A 15,000-nucleotide genomic window follows, 5' to 3' on the forward strand; every position below is an offset into this window, starting at 1 on the left:
AAAAAAGACTTAATAGATGATTATCGTACAATAATCAGTTCAAGTGCACCCAATCAGCGCAGAAAATTTTTAATAATCACATTTGTAATTACACTAATAGCACATAGTTAGAAAAAACGTGAATGTTATATCGATGGCGCAATCATCACCACCGGGCTGGTAAAATTTGACTTCATTTTAATATAGCATGATTATACGAATGTCTAATATTTACGGTTGTAGATGTGGAAGCCTGATCTTTGAGTTGGTCTTGAGGTTCAACATTGAGGTTGCAGAAGACCATATATTTCCACAATTCGAAATGCTATTGTGGATGGAAGGCTTGGAGAATTAAATGTCAATGCATCGTCGATCATTGGAGTTCCACCAGTCATAAAAACTCCAGCCACGTCGCCCACAGACAAAACTACTACAAAAGCAGATGGTATGATTTTTTAAAAGCTTCAATTTCGGTTTAGTTATGTTTTTCCAAAGGGTCTTGATAGCACAAGCGTTACTAATATTTTTAAAAATACAACCACACTTTTTAGTTTAAGGAACATGTTTCGATGTTTCAAACATCATGATCAGCGCTAGCTAGCCATAGTGACGGTGTCACATTAGCATTTGTGCAAAAATGGTTCTCATTTACACGTGTGTAAAAATGCCTATTGGTTTCACCAACGTAGCGAGAACCAAAACCTGCACAAGTAAAGTTGTACACAACACGTGATTTAGAGAATCCGGAGTAAAGTCCTTTATGTACAAATTTACTTGTGAGGGCTGTGGTTCTCGCTACGTTGGTGAAACCAACAGGCTTTTTTGCACAAGTGTAAATGAGAACCTTTTTTGGGATAAATATTCTCATATTTTCAAGCATCTTAGTTTTTCCAAAAATTGTCAAGATACTGAATTGTGATGTCTCTTGCTTCAAAATTATTGATAATGCTACCTCTTTGCATCAACTTAAAATCAAGGAGGGCTTCCACATTGAGCGGTTAAAACTCGAACTCAACAAACAAGTTGATCATGTTAGTTTAGCGTTACACTTTTAAACTTTTACCGTTATGTCATGTGTGTTTTCTATAAAATTATTGGTTAGTTTGAATTTATATGCTTGTAACGAACATTTAATCTACAAAGAATCATTGCACTGATAGTTATATACATAATTGTATGGATTAATCTTGCAAAAATGCTAATGTGACACTCACTGGCTAGCGTTGATGATGATGATGTTTGAAACGTTGAAACATGTTCCTGAAACTCAAAAGTGTGGTTGTATTTTTAAAAAATATAAGTCCTGTTTCTACCCTGAAAAGCAGGAGAAGATCCTGTTCATATTTCATTCGTAACAAAAGAAATCTCAATTGCTTTCTAGGAAGTAAGTAAGTCTCATAGAGCGCAGTTATAAGCGTTTTGCTTTGTCACTCGTTTCCCGAAGTACACGACGGTTACGCACCAGATGCACCAGATTCATTTATAATGCCTGTACTCTTGAGACCACAGAAGCCCCAAACTCAGTGTGAGGGAATATAAGGATTTGTATGGGGAGACAAGACCTGAGACTTGAGAAGACAATTTTACAAAAAAGTTCTATATTAAATGCCTAACCTTATTGCCCTTGTAGGTCGCTTCTTTCCTGTGAGGATTGTTTTGCAGATTCGACGCGAATTGAGCCATTATCAGTTCTCGGTTGTCAACGGTTATAGTAAAATACTAAAGCTGAGCGCTCAATTCACTCGAGCCCACCAAATTCAGTCAAATATTCCTGGTTAAAATATTCCGACAGATAAAATCCCACCGTAGAATTCAAGGGCAAAAGTTGTTCTTTCATTTCAATCCGCTTGCCGCGCAATCGAAGCCCTGTCAGCGACGTCAGGTGGCTGTTAGTCTCCCAAACGAATCGATAATCAAAGAGTCGTAACCAAGCGGAAACTCAACGGTCGCCGTGTGGCGTTGATTGTTAAAGAGGGTCTTTTTTATCGTTTATCGATTCGTTGGGGACACTAACAGCCTCCTGACACAACTGGCAGGGCTTCAATTGCGCGGCTAGCGGATTGAGATGAAAGAAAACCCTTTGCCCTTGAATTCTACGGTGGAATTTTAACGGTGGGAATCTTTTTAACAAGGAATATTTGACTGAATTAGGTGGGCTCGTGAGAATTGAGTGTTCAGCTTTGGTATTTAACTATAACCGTTGACAACCGAGGAACTGGCTCAATTCGCGTCAAATCCGCAAAAAAACTTCATAGGAGGGAAGCGACCCAGAACGGCAATTAGGTTAGGCTTTTTAATATAGAATTTTTTCGTAAAATTATCTTCTCAGGTCTCAGGTCTTGTTTTCCCTTATATATCCTTATATTCCCTCACACTGAGCATGGGGCGCCTGTGTTGAGACTGTCACCTGTTGGCGATAATGAGTATAGTTTAACTAGCCACAGGGCACCGTTCATGTTCACAATTTAGTTATTTGCCACGAAAAACAATAAATAAACAAAGTACCTATTACCCCATACTTCGTTCTCGAAAAGCTCCTGACTAATTTGTGTGTAGTGGCCCTGTGTGAATCTAAATTCTGCAGTTGCAACCAAAAATCTTAATCAGACAAAGAAATAAGTACTTCACTCAGATGGACGACCTATTTTCGTCAAGTTTCCGAGAAAACAACCGCAAACAGCAATATGAGCCATTTCTCTTTACTGCACATGCCCTTGGTTTTCCCAACGCAATACAAGTGTAAAGCTGTGTATAAGTAGTGACAAAATATACCAGTACCATTGTAAAAGACACTCCGGAATGGAGTCAAGGAACAACTTTTCTTTTTTTAATATTTTAAGTCTACGTTTAGTAGTGCAAAATCTCCTAGAGCGTTGAGTCATCTGTTTGTGATACATTCCCTTTTTCAGTTGAGAAATGTAGCTGCACCATTTTTGTCGCTGTGATCGTTATACTCGTTGCGATCATTGTTGGTCTCATTGTTTATATTATTTGGCTGCATAGAAGAGGTAACTATCATTTTATTAATCATCATAAATGTTGTTCTGGTGTTTGTGTTTACTGCCTCCACCTCACTAGCCACGATTTTCATAGCAACCAGGTACTGCTATTTTTCAGGGTCAGTACGCAGCTATTACAACGGCTCTCGGGATTGGTTCAGACAACAATTGACACAAAGAACGATACAAAACAATGAACCCTAACTCTGAAAACAATAGAGCTGCGTCCTAAAGGGATCCAATGAAATTAGAGGTCTAATTTTCGAAGCAAAAACGAGAATTCTGCACTCTGATCTTTGCGAACAATATGTCCTTGAACGTGTCACAGAGTTTGTGGTCAAAAGTTGTGAAACTTGACTTAAAAGAAGAACAACATGCATGGTTTATTTTTCTCTATTAGAAAAGAGTGAAAAAAAGCTTATGCAAAGCTCCTTACAAAATGCTGCACCTTCTGCGAGGTGGCTTAACGACATAGAGTATTTAAGAACAGTCTGGGTTTGAACTCAAGTTCAGTGTTATTTGAACAAAGCCAACTTTCGAGTGGTCGTTGGTATATTGTTCCACTTTCCTGTGTGACTTTGGGATCCTGTTAATGTTTTGTCCTCAAGAGAAAGTAAGCCTGTTCCAGGTGTTGAGATTGAGGGGAGAGAAGGAAATAGTGTTTTGTTGCCAATAAGCGGGGAAAACAATAAGAAACTGAGGATGTGTTGCAAGATCTTAACCTGGAAGAAGAAATTTCACAGGCATGAGCTTTATGAGTTTCGTTTTTCCCAATATTTATTTACATTAACTCATGTACTCTCACGGCAACATTTGCCGTATGAAAGTTTGCGAAGTTAGGTAGTATGGCCTCCCTTGGAGGGGGAGCTTGCGTCTGAATGGGTGTATTTCCAAATAATCAAAAATTCATATGGGAAATTTGTTCTCAAAATCTGGTTCCACAAAAGCTTCCAATGCAGACGGGACAAAGTTTCTCCAGATTATTTTGCTCACAATTATTAACAGGCAGGTTTTGTTGACTTTCCGTAGAAGAAAAACAAAATTAGGTTATTCAGACTCACGCTCCTGAAAGGTCAATCGAATATGACCATACCACCATCAGTTTTTCAGTAGTTTATTAATGTTCTTTTTTAATTTATTTTCTAGGAATTGGAGGACAGAAAAGGTAATCAAGAGCTAATTGCACTTATTGTCTTATATTTGATTCTCTCACCCAATTTCACCGGTGCATGATTGCACATTATTTGGCGTTATTCATCACATGACACCTTTTCATGGGTTATTTACTAAAGGCAGCGTGATCTCTATAAAGTGACTACAAAGTAGACATTTTTAGACATATGGGGGATGTGTTCTATCTAAATGATTTTATATACTGGCTGTAGAAGTAACACTGTCGGTTGTTTGAAAAAGGCAGTGCGGCCAAGTTCTTAGGACGCCCTTGCCTTGAGATCCGGGGATCCCAGGTTCAATACACGTTCTGACCACTCGTTGAATTTGCTCCTGGTAGTCCCTGGTTCAACAGCTCAGCTGCGCTTGTAAATAATCAACTAGGCTGCTTCCGGATTGTGTTTCCTTGGTCCTGAAAAGCCGCCATGGGGAGTGGTCAGTAAAGTGTGTACTGTATTGTATTGTTTCATAATATGACAACAATAAGTTATGGGGTGTTTTCATGTGACGTCACGGCTAATGCTCCGCGAATTAAAGTCTATTGATTTGTTATAGGTCTGGGCATCCAGAAGTTTGTATACTGCCATAATAATAATGATAATGATAATGATAATGACAATGATAATAATGATGATGATGTGGATGATGATGATGATGATGATGATGATGATAAGAAGAAGTTATGTTACACAATAAGTTATACAGGGGCAGATAAACGCCAATTCGTGGTTTATTCATCATTATTTAAGTTTCGTTTTATGACCAAATTGACTTCAAAAAGTAACCTTTGACGCATATCCTTGTTTTGTTTTGTTTCTTTCTCTTTTCCTTTGTTTTATTCCCCTTCTTTCTTTCTTTCTTTCTTTCTTTCCTTACTTGTTCTTTTTTTTCTTTTTTCGTTGTTGTTCTTTTTTGCTCATTTTCCTCCTTTTTTATAAAGGGCTTATCAAGAGTCATCATATGACAATGCACCGGGAAACACGGTATGCTTGTATGATGAGCATTTCCCTTTTTCACTCTTATCGTCTTTTACGAAACAGAGATTATTATTGAATTCTTTTTTTAGCATTCGATGGAAATGGGAAGTGTTGGATGCCAGCGACCCACCCCACCCAATGACTTGAAAGGGGGCCAATACGCGCCTCTTAATCCTTCTACACGCTCGTGGGAAATTCCCAGACCTCATGTGACCATTGAGAAGATTATTGGAAAAGGTGCTTTTGGTCAAGTTGCCAAGGCAACAGCGGATGGTCTCCGAGGAATGCCTCAGAAAACACTGGTGGCAGTGAAAATGTTGAAAGGTTAGTAGATGAGTCTTCATACACGATTAAAATGATGGCTGTGTAGTTGCAATTTCTGTGATCATTGCATAAACAGTGAACTCTACTGAAAAAATCCAATGCACAATCTTGTCTCGTTTTCAAAATTGATATAGTTTAATATTGTTTACGGTCAATTCTTCTTGCGTTCTTGCAAGTGGATATGCATGGCGAGAAAATAGTGTTAATCATTCTTTCGTCGATGGTTCAAGAGGTTGTTCCTGAGAAACGTCAGCCCTTCAAACCAATTAAGTTTTTTTTTCGGTCTTTCGTAGCTGGCGCTCCTGAGTCAGACAAGAAAGACTTATTATCAGAGCTTGAAGTGATGAAGACCTTGAAACCACATGCACATGTTATTAAACTAATGGGCTGCGTAACTCAATCAGGTAAGCTATCAGCACACACAGTGTCGTTCAATAACATTATTTAGTAACAGTCAGTGGGTGAGGCTGAGTATGATATGAAGAATTGTGCAGATGAAAGATGTACTCCAATGAGAGGAATAATCTTGTATTGACATAATTCTTAACATCATATTCTATTCAAACCAAAACTGTCAATTCTATCCAAAATACTCACAGCCTTATCAAAGTGTACTTGACTACGTTTTAAGGTGTTTGAGTGGGCTTTTGTGGTCACTATTTCAGTTCGAATGACGTTTTGTCGGCGAGCTGAGGAAAGCTGTTTAAAGGGGCTAGGTCACGCTATTTTGTTTATTATGAGCTCTAAACGTCAAATTGGCAGAGCAAGAGTCTTTCATTTGCAAAATCACGGCCACATAACAACTGAGAATGATTTTCTAGCTTTGTAAATGACATTTTGATACAGACTTATATAAATTTGAAAAAAGGTGGGCCGAGGTTTTTCAAATTTACCCAAATTCAATCCATTTCAATCCTCTCCAGTTTTGTCCATCCATGTCCCTTCTTTGCTTCCCTGTGTTTTAGTTAATTCAATGACCATTCGATCAGTGCTGAAAATGCCTAAAATAGCGTGACCTAGCCCCTCTAAGGAGGAGCTATAAAATTAGTATTTTATCGTATCTCATGTTTCCGACAGATAGACAGCTTTCTTAAATGCGCTTAAGGAACGCATTCAGGGCCGCTTACAATTCGCCTATCTTGTCATTTGCAGAGCCATTATTCGTGTTGATAGAATATGTCCCCTATGGTGATCTCTTGGGTTACTTGAGAAAGAGCCGTGGTTTGCATGACACCTACTACAAAGATCCAGATATCAAACCCCAAACAAATCTGACGTCACAACAGCTGATGAAATTTGCTTGGCAAATCGCTGATGGAATGAAATACCTTTCTTCAAGATCTGTGAGTTGGCTTATCCTTTCAGATAATTTACAGCTCTAGCAAGTTTTATGTGGCCTTAGCAACGAGTGCCAAGGCAAGCTATTTTTTTCGTATAATGAAACTCTCCTGGTAAAGTGCTGATGGCATGAAGTGACTTTCTTCAAGAAATTCAAGTTCAGTAATTCAAAGAAAGTACAGTTCGCTGATAACGGTACCAAACCTTAACCAAAGCAACCACAAAGTTTTCAATTAGTGACATGACATAACCACTTCTCTCATGAAGAGATTCTCTCAACTGTTGTAATCAATTATTCAGTTTCCAAGCTACAAGGCACCCTGCTATCGACCTACTGCTCTGTCTACTTATGATTCCCCGTACTGGCCTGTTAACTGATAGATCAGCTTTTCTCAAGGATGACGTGTGGCAGACGCAAGGAAATATCACCATTAGTAGAATTATAAAGTTACAAACTGTTCATTCATAGAGCTACTGTAACAAAGTCTTGCCTCAATAACACCGTGTTCTACCGCAGATCATTCATAGAGATCTTGCCGCTCGTAATGTGCTGGTTGGAGAAAGAGAGACTTGTAAAGTGACAGACTTTGGAATGGCCAGAGATGTGCAACAGGAAAACATTTATGAAAGGAAGACGAAGGTAAAGTGAGAAATTACTAAGAGAGCAGAACGCAGACTGTATCGCAAAAGGAAACTTGCGTTCCTTAACCCTATTCAATCCAGAAAAAGTAAAAATTTTGATAAGCGAGTAATTTAAAAAATGGGCTGTGTTTGTAGCTTTCAAACCGTGTGCATGCAATTAAACAAAATGAGAAAATTGCATGGTACGTAAAACTCTCCTTAAAAGTTAAAAAAGTGGATGAATGGTCTACAGAGACTGCTTGATCTTTTTCCACTTAAAGAGTACCAAGAACTGTGAGAAAGCTCACAAGGAAAAGCCGAAAATACCCAACTTTCTAAGAGCTTCATAGAATTTTTTTTCTGAAATACCCCAATAATATTTCATTCGCTATTGATGGTTTGCATCTAACGTCACGACGGCCATGTTGGATGACAAGAACAATAACGTCTCTCTCCGCTGGGAACTAAACTTTATTATTATGCAAATTCTGCGAAAAGAGAATTGCATTGTTTTGCCGTCCAACATGGCCTCCGTGTCACGTGAGTGCAAACCAAGAATTGTCCACGTTAACTTGTTCTCTGTTGGCGGTATACAGGAATGTTTGGTCTAACACGCGGAGTCCCTAAAACAACATTCTGCTCCAGATTTGTAAGGGTCTGTACCTTAACTTAGAGCACGTTACCAAAATTGATATCGCTCCCAAGCTGGGGGTATAAATGAAACACGACAATTCCATTGGCATCAACATAGCGGAGATGATAAAGCAAACAATTGAAGAACAAAACCCAGAGACAGATTGTTAGGGAAAAGAGGAAAAGTAAGCAAGGAATGCTAATATATTTTTTTTCTTCTTTCAGCGTGAGGCCTGTATCTTTATAAATGACGATTTATTGTTGAAATGATTTATTTTGTTACAAAATAAACTAGGGCCGCCTGCCTGTAAAATGGACGGCATACGAAGCGCTTACGTATGGAACCTACACAACCAAGAGTGATGTGTAAGTTCTCGCACTCACACCATCGCCTCATTTATACACTCACGCATATTTAAAACTATCTTGCAGTGATTTTGTGGCTTTTTGCTCAAAAAATGAACACAAACGACCTCATACAGAGGATAATATATTTTATTTTAGAGTGCATTACTAACCGAGCGAGGGCCGAGGTCGTGGCAGTAGGAAAAAAATGTTCAAACGAAAGGGTATTTTTTTGAATATAACACTATATTCAAGGTGCATTAAAATGATATTAATTTCATTCTCATAGCATAAATGCAGACGAAATAGGAACATTTTTAAAAGTAAGTGAAATCTCCAACCTATGACGAGACGTTAACTCGTCAAACTATGTGTTTATGAAACAGTGTATGTACCCTTCGGAATCTTCATAAGAGCAAAACAGAACAGAGACAGGGTTGGTGAAATGATTGATGCGAGCACATTAAATGTATTATTCTTGTTATTATTTTATAGATGGAGCTTTGGAGTACTTCTTTACGAAATTTTCACTATAGGTAGGCCTATCACTAAGGTCATTCGTAAATCACGGCCAAGATCATCATTACCTCCCTCATGGAATTTAAAATCCAGAAAACTATCCTATGGAGAGACAAATGCTTTGGAATTTACAGTATATAGCACCAAATTTAAACCAGTGATTGCATCTAATAATAAAGTTCTCAATAATGTAGAGTAGATCGTATATCCTAATTTCAGAATGCTCACCATGACAAATGTTTGCAAGATGGTCTTTTCTTTTAAGGTGGTTCACCATATCCTCGGATGGATGGCAGAAAAATTGCAAATTTGCTTCAAGAAGGATACAGGATGCCCAAACCACAACATGTGGACATTGAATTGTAACTATAACCTTGTTTTGGAAAGTTTCTGCTTGGTTTTTTGCATAACAAACCGTTATCATGCCAAAAGGTTCGCAATAGGGCCTTTGATTGGTTCTAATAAAACTACATCCTTTGTCTACTCACATCCCCAAGGAGATCAGCATGAAAAAAGAGAGCACGTTTCCAATCGGTTGAAAAGATCGAACGATCATACCCATATAGATGAAACGTTTTGTAATATCTCTGTCTTATTTCTTGAAGGTACAAAATAATGATGTCTTGCTGGTTGGAAGACCCCAATGCCAGACCAACTTTCGTTAATTTGAAAGACAAGCTGAAAAAGATGGAAAATCAACATAAGGTTCGAATCTAAGTGGCACACTAAGTATTAAAAAAGTAACTCAAGATTGCCAGGTTCAAACACGTTCCAAACCTTGCAAGAAATTGCACCGTTCTGAGGACTGACTCTACAGCACTATATCACCAAAGCAGCTATGTTATAGTTCCATGAAAAAATAGCAACTGTTTCTTTACTAATAATACACAAAAAAAATTGAAGGCGTTAATTGGCTAAAGGCACGTCAATTAATCCCAAACACAGTGCAGAAAAGTGAAATAGTGCAGAAAGTTGAAATAGTGCAATAAAGGAGATATTGTTGCATTGATAGCCAATCAAATGTGAGACCTGGATGGCGCAATTCATGGTGCAATTTCTCCGTGATCGCGTGATACGCGGGCATAGCTTCTGTTTAACCATGTCGTATATTTTCATGTATATTATTAATAAGTAATCATATGATTTTTCTCGTGCAATCTGGAATAAATAAGCGTCTGTGAATTTTTTTCCAAGACTCCAAATTGCACATGCCTTACGGGCTCGTGAAATTTTGTGCGTCTTTGAAAAAAATGTACTCGTGCTTGCTTATTCCAAATTGCACGCGAAATAATGCGACGTACGTAATATGATGTGATAACTTACCATAGCAATGGTATGGTAACTTACCATAACAAGAAAAATCCATCAAGAACACCCTATATTTTGTCCATAAATGTCTTCTCAAAAACGATCTTGGTGACCCTCATTTCTTTATCGCTGGAGAGTATTTCGTTGGCCATATAGAAATTCTTTGCAATGTTTCAAAACTCTCTGGAATGGATTCAGATCTATCTTCACAGCTGGAATATTTAAGGTGGCTTTTTCCACCCCAGATGTTTTAAATTTTAATTTGCAGAGAGGTTGACCTTACCCTGCCGATCAATTTACAGCAAAAGAAATTGGAGTTACTGAGCTATTTTTCCGATATAAGCATTTCCATGCAAAATATAGGAAGTTTTAGATAGGTTTTCTGTTGGTTTGCCACCTGGTACATCACAATAACTAGCGTGTCTTCGAAGCAAAATTGTTTTCTCAACATGTATGAATCATCGTGTAAAAGATGATATTATCGGTATCCTATCTCGATTGCAAGAAGTTCATAAATCGATTAGAAACGTTTTGTCTCGAGTTTCCCTCCATTATCAACTATCGTGTTGGTGTCCTGAGTTAACTCAACGACACCAACAAGGATGCCCATTTGTTGTTCATTGGACATCAATATGGCGGCTTTGATTTAATACGAAAAACGTAGAATTTGTGCTGTCTTAAAGATTGTTTTTGTTTTGATTTACAGAGACTGATCAATATGGATATTTATGACAATACGCAGTTGTACGCCAACGTGGACGATTTGGCTGCATAAGTATAAAATGAGTTCCCAATGCACGAATCTGCTGGTTCTTTTAGTTCAACTAGCGCCCTATAACAAAGGACATTGATACTTTATGGTCAAAGACATAAGCGTAGGAGTACACAAGGTTATTATTTTTAGTTTTCAGTCAACAACCATTTATTGGCCAAAGTTATTAAAAATGTTGTTAAAAAATACGATTGTCATGATATGGCCATATCGTAAGGAAAGATGAGAGTTGTGTAATACGAAGATTGATGGAAATGGTAGTGGATAGATATTAATTGCAGAAAAGAGGGACAGAAAGAGGAAGGCCAAAACAGAGATGAATTGACACCATCCAGAAAGATCTCCGGGATAAAGTTCTTGAAGGCAACGATTTTAGAATCCGAAGCGAGTGGATACAACTGACCAGGAAATCAATTCCAAACTCACATAGAAGTGGGAGAAGGCGTATTTGAAAAAGTAGAAGGACGAGAGTTTTTAAAAGCGTGCGTGTGCAGACGAGAAAGGAGAAGAAAACGATACAAAAATCAGTTTAGAATGTATCAAGTTTAACATCATTGGCGAAGTCGTCTACAAGGTCAATTCCAGGATAGTCAAGTTAAAAATAAATGAAGAGGGTAGTTTCTAAAGAAACTGTTGTGCTTCGTCGGTGGGGAAGTAGTATACAAAAATTTGGTTTATCAACAGAGTTGATAATGTAAATTGGCCTCCGTACAGAGATTCTAAAAGCTGACTTTTCGAGCGTTAGCCCCTCGTCAGAGCGAATCGATGGATTATGGGTTACGTGTAGTTTTTATACTACCGTAGGAGCAACCCTATTGTTTATAACATGGCAACGTGAAAAATAGGAATATATTAGTTAAATGAAAAGCGTTCGTTAATACCGTGCGGATTAAGGGTGCCGATTTGGAAGATGAATTTTTGTTCTAGATTCTTGCGGCTTTCCGTCTTACCTAGATGTTGGGAAAGGCCGCAGATAGCCAGGTGCTTTTTGGAGTGGTGAGGGAGATTAAAATGACGAGCGACTGGCTTAGATGCATCTTTGTTATTTTTCTCAACATCGCGAAGTTGTTCGCGGAATCGGTCACCTAGTCGTCTACCTGTCTTGCCAATGTATAATTTATTGCATAACGTACAGGTTATGCAATAAATGGCATTTGCGGAGGTACATGTGAAACGATCGGTGATGTTAACAGATCGCTTAGGTCCCGATATCTTGCTAGCGTTAACAATGAAAACACAAGTTTTGCATCGTGAGCGCGCGCATTTGAAAGTGCCGGGTTGCTCGTTAGTTTTGAGCGCGCTTCTAACTAAAAAGTTGCGTACGTTTTTGTCGCGTTTGAATGAAATAAGTGGAAGTTGCGAAAAGATTCTACCAGTCTCGGGATCATTTTGGAGTAATTTAAAATTATTAGCAATGATGCTTTTGACTGCGTGATTACGAGGATGGAAAGTGAGGGTGAATGGAATTCTGTAGGTAGGTAGGTAGGTAGGTAGGGAGGTAGGTATACTTTAGGTATACATAGACGTCGAAGTCTAAGAAATTGAGAATAAGGAATGGAGTTCTTGACATGTGATGGATGTGACGATGATTACAACAAATAACTGTGTGAATCTGTAGTTGCCCCACCGAACTTATTTCTAGCTACTTAGACAGGATGATGACGCCTATCGTCAAATCGTTGCCATCATACATTAAAGACAGTACACACGCACTACAAATTTTCCGCGATTTCAATTTCTCCGGACTAGTTTTAACGCTTAACTGTTTTTCATTCGCCGGCAACTATTACAAACAAATTAATGATGTAGCGATGGGCACAAGAATGAGACCTAGCTATGCCAATCTTTTTGTAGGATATGTTGAACACCAATTTTTTAATCAGTACAACGGCCCCAAACCTGAACTCTACGGCCGCTACATCGATGACTGCATCGGCGCTATTTCATCCAGCAGAGAAGAACTCGATCAATTTATAACCTCCGTCAACTCTTTTCATCCGGCTCTTAAATATACCTGGGAAATTTCGGAAACTTCATTGGCTTTCCTAGATATCAAAGTTTCTATTAGAGGCAACGTGCTATGTACTAGTGTGCACTACAAACCTACTGATTCACACAGTTCTTTGTTGTATTCATCGTCACATCCATCACATGTCAAGAACTCCATTCCTTATTCTCAATTTCTTAGACTTCGACGTCTATGTAGTGATGACTCCGATTTTTCCAGCAAATCAGAGGAGATGTGCCAGTTCTTCGAAAAACGTGGCTATCCTGTCTCTGTGGTCAAAGCGGGCCATCATCGCGCCCAACAATTTGATCGACAGTCGTCACTACAAACGTCACAGAAAGATAAGAATGACAGAATTCCATTCACCCTCACTTTCCATCCTCATAATCACGCAGTCAAAAGCATCATTTTAAATTACTCCAAAATGATCCCGAGACTGGTAGAATCTTTTCGCAACCTCCACTTATTTCATTCAAACGCGACAAAAACGTAGGCAACTTTTTAGTTAGAAGCGCGCTCAAAACCAACGAGCAACCCGGCACTTTCAAATGCGCGCGCTCACGATACAAAACTTGTCTTTTCATTGTTAACACTAGCAAGATATCGGGACCTAAGCGATCTGTTAAGATCACCGATCGTTTCACATGTACCTCCGCAAATGTCATTTATTGCATAACCTATACGTTATGCAATAAATTATACATTGGTGATACAGGTAGACGACTAGGTGACCGATTCCGCGAACACCTTCGCGATGTTGAGAAGAATGACAAGGATGCATCTAAGCCAGTCGCTCGCCATTTTAATCTGCCTAACCACTCCAAAAAACACATGGCTATCCGCGGCCTTTCCCTACAATTAGGTACGACGGAAAGCCGCAAGAATGTGGAACAAAAATTCATCTTTCAAATCGGCACCCTTAATCCTCACGGTATTAACGAACGCTTTTCATTTAACTAATATATTCCTATTTTTCACGTTGCCATGTTACCACCAATAGCGTAGCTCCTACTCTACTATAAAAACTACACGTAACCCATAATCCCTCGATTCGCTCTGACGAAGGGCTAACGCTCGAAACGTCAGCTTTTAGAATCTCTGTACGGTGGCCAATTTACATTATCAACTCCGTTGATAAACCAATTTTTGTAACCTGGGTTGAGCTTGCAATCCAATCGAAAACCAGTAACTGGTCAGCGGTGAACTTAAAAAAAAAAACAGCTGACCTCGGTGAGCTCTAAGCTCGAGCCCGCGATATGGCCACGTGATGCTAGTCAACGGATACCTTCTATTGACTGGTGTCAATTGATCATAACATGGATGTCCAATATCAAAAGTGTATGCTGTAAACCACTGGTCACATTGTCATACATAGACGGGTAAACGTACCTACGGACGGACGGTCGATGACTTCATGGCTATAACACCAAGATGTCTTGCACCGATGGGTTACCATATTTTCTTAACTATCATAATTAAGTAAAGTACGATCGTCCGGGTGAGTGTAGTTCTGAGAAGGACTGTTTGAGATGACAAAACATTGAGTGTTGAACTATGACACACAATGAAGTTAATATTGCAACTAACTATAAAAATATCTATTTCTAATACCTGTAATGAATCTTCACTGTCAATTTCTGACAAAAAAAGTATTGTTTTTGCCATGGAAACAGTATGTCTTAATCTTGCCTTTATCCCTATAAAGACGGCTGTTTTTCAATGCAGTTAGATCTGTATTGAGATTTTCATTCAATATATGCTAAGTTTTTCACAAATTCCAATGATGTCATTGCTTTCTTTATTCGGTTATAGGATACTTTGGCTGTTCTGACTGTGATTAGAGATTTAGGTGTAATTGCTTATTATATGTCATAGCAACCCCAAGCAGAAAGTGACAGGGCTCGACATTAAGGACGTTCGCGCCAAAATCTTCCTACGGTGAGATTTTCTTCATTTCTCGCCTAGAGTTAGATCATAAACTACTTACTCCAAAAATGAAAAAAAAAA

General features: G+C 38.6%; 2 protein-coding genes across 3 annotated transcripts in view; one reads left to right on the forward strand and one right to left on the reverse strand.

Moving 5' to 3' along the window:
* LOC138029484 (fibroblast growth factor receptor 3-like) overlaps window positions 1-11,606 on the forward strand; it is a 37,418-nt gene extending 25,812 nt beyond the window's left edge. The window contains exons 7-20 of the mRNA XM_068877206.1: window positions 223-320; window positions 362-424; window positions 2,889-2,987; window positions 4,125-4,143; window positions 5,089-5,131; window positions 5,215-5,449; window positions 5,743-5,853; window positions 6,602-6,792; window positions 7,305-7,427; window positions 8,337-8,407; window positions 8,882-8,922; window positions 9,171-9,267; window positions 9,511-9,610; window positions 10,920-11,606. Coding sequence (XP_068733307.1) covers window positions 223-320; window positions 362-424; window positions 2,889-2,987; window positions 4,125-4,143; window positions 5,089-5,131; window positions 5,215-5,449; window positions 5,743-5,853; window positions 6,602-6,792; window positions 7,305-7,427; window positions 8,337-8,407; window positions 8,882-8,922; window positions 9,171-9,267; window positions 9,511-9,610; window positions 10,920-10,988 — 1,360 coding nt within the window. The 3' untranslated portion in view covers window positions 10,989-11,606. The remainder of the gene's footprint in view (window positions 1-222; window positions 321-361; window positions 425-2,888; window positions 2,988-4,124; window positions 4,144-5,088; window positions 5,132-5,214; window positions 5,450-5,742; window positions 5,854-6,601; window positions 6,793-7,304; window positions 7,428-8,336; window positions 8,408-8,881; window positions 8,923-9,170; window positions 9,268-9,510; window positions 9,611-10,919) is intronic.
* LOC138030101 (uncharacterized) overlaps window positions 1-15,000 on the reverse strand; it is a 239,501-nt gene that overhangs the window by 108,801 nt on the left and 115,700 nt on the right. The window lies entirely within an intron of this gene.

Source organism: Montipora capricornis, chromosome 13, assembly GCF_036669925.1.
Source record: "Montipora capricornis isolate CH-2021 chromosome 13, ASM3666992v2, whole genome shotgun sequence".
Lineage (NCBI taxonomy): Eukaryota > Metazoa > Cnidaria > Anthozoa > Scleractinia > Acroporidae > Montipora > Montipora capricornis.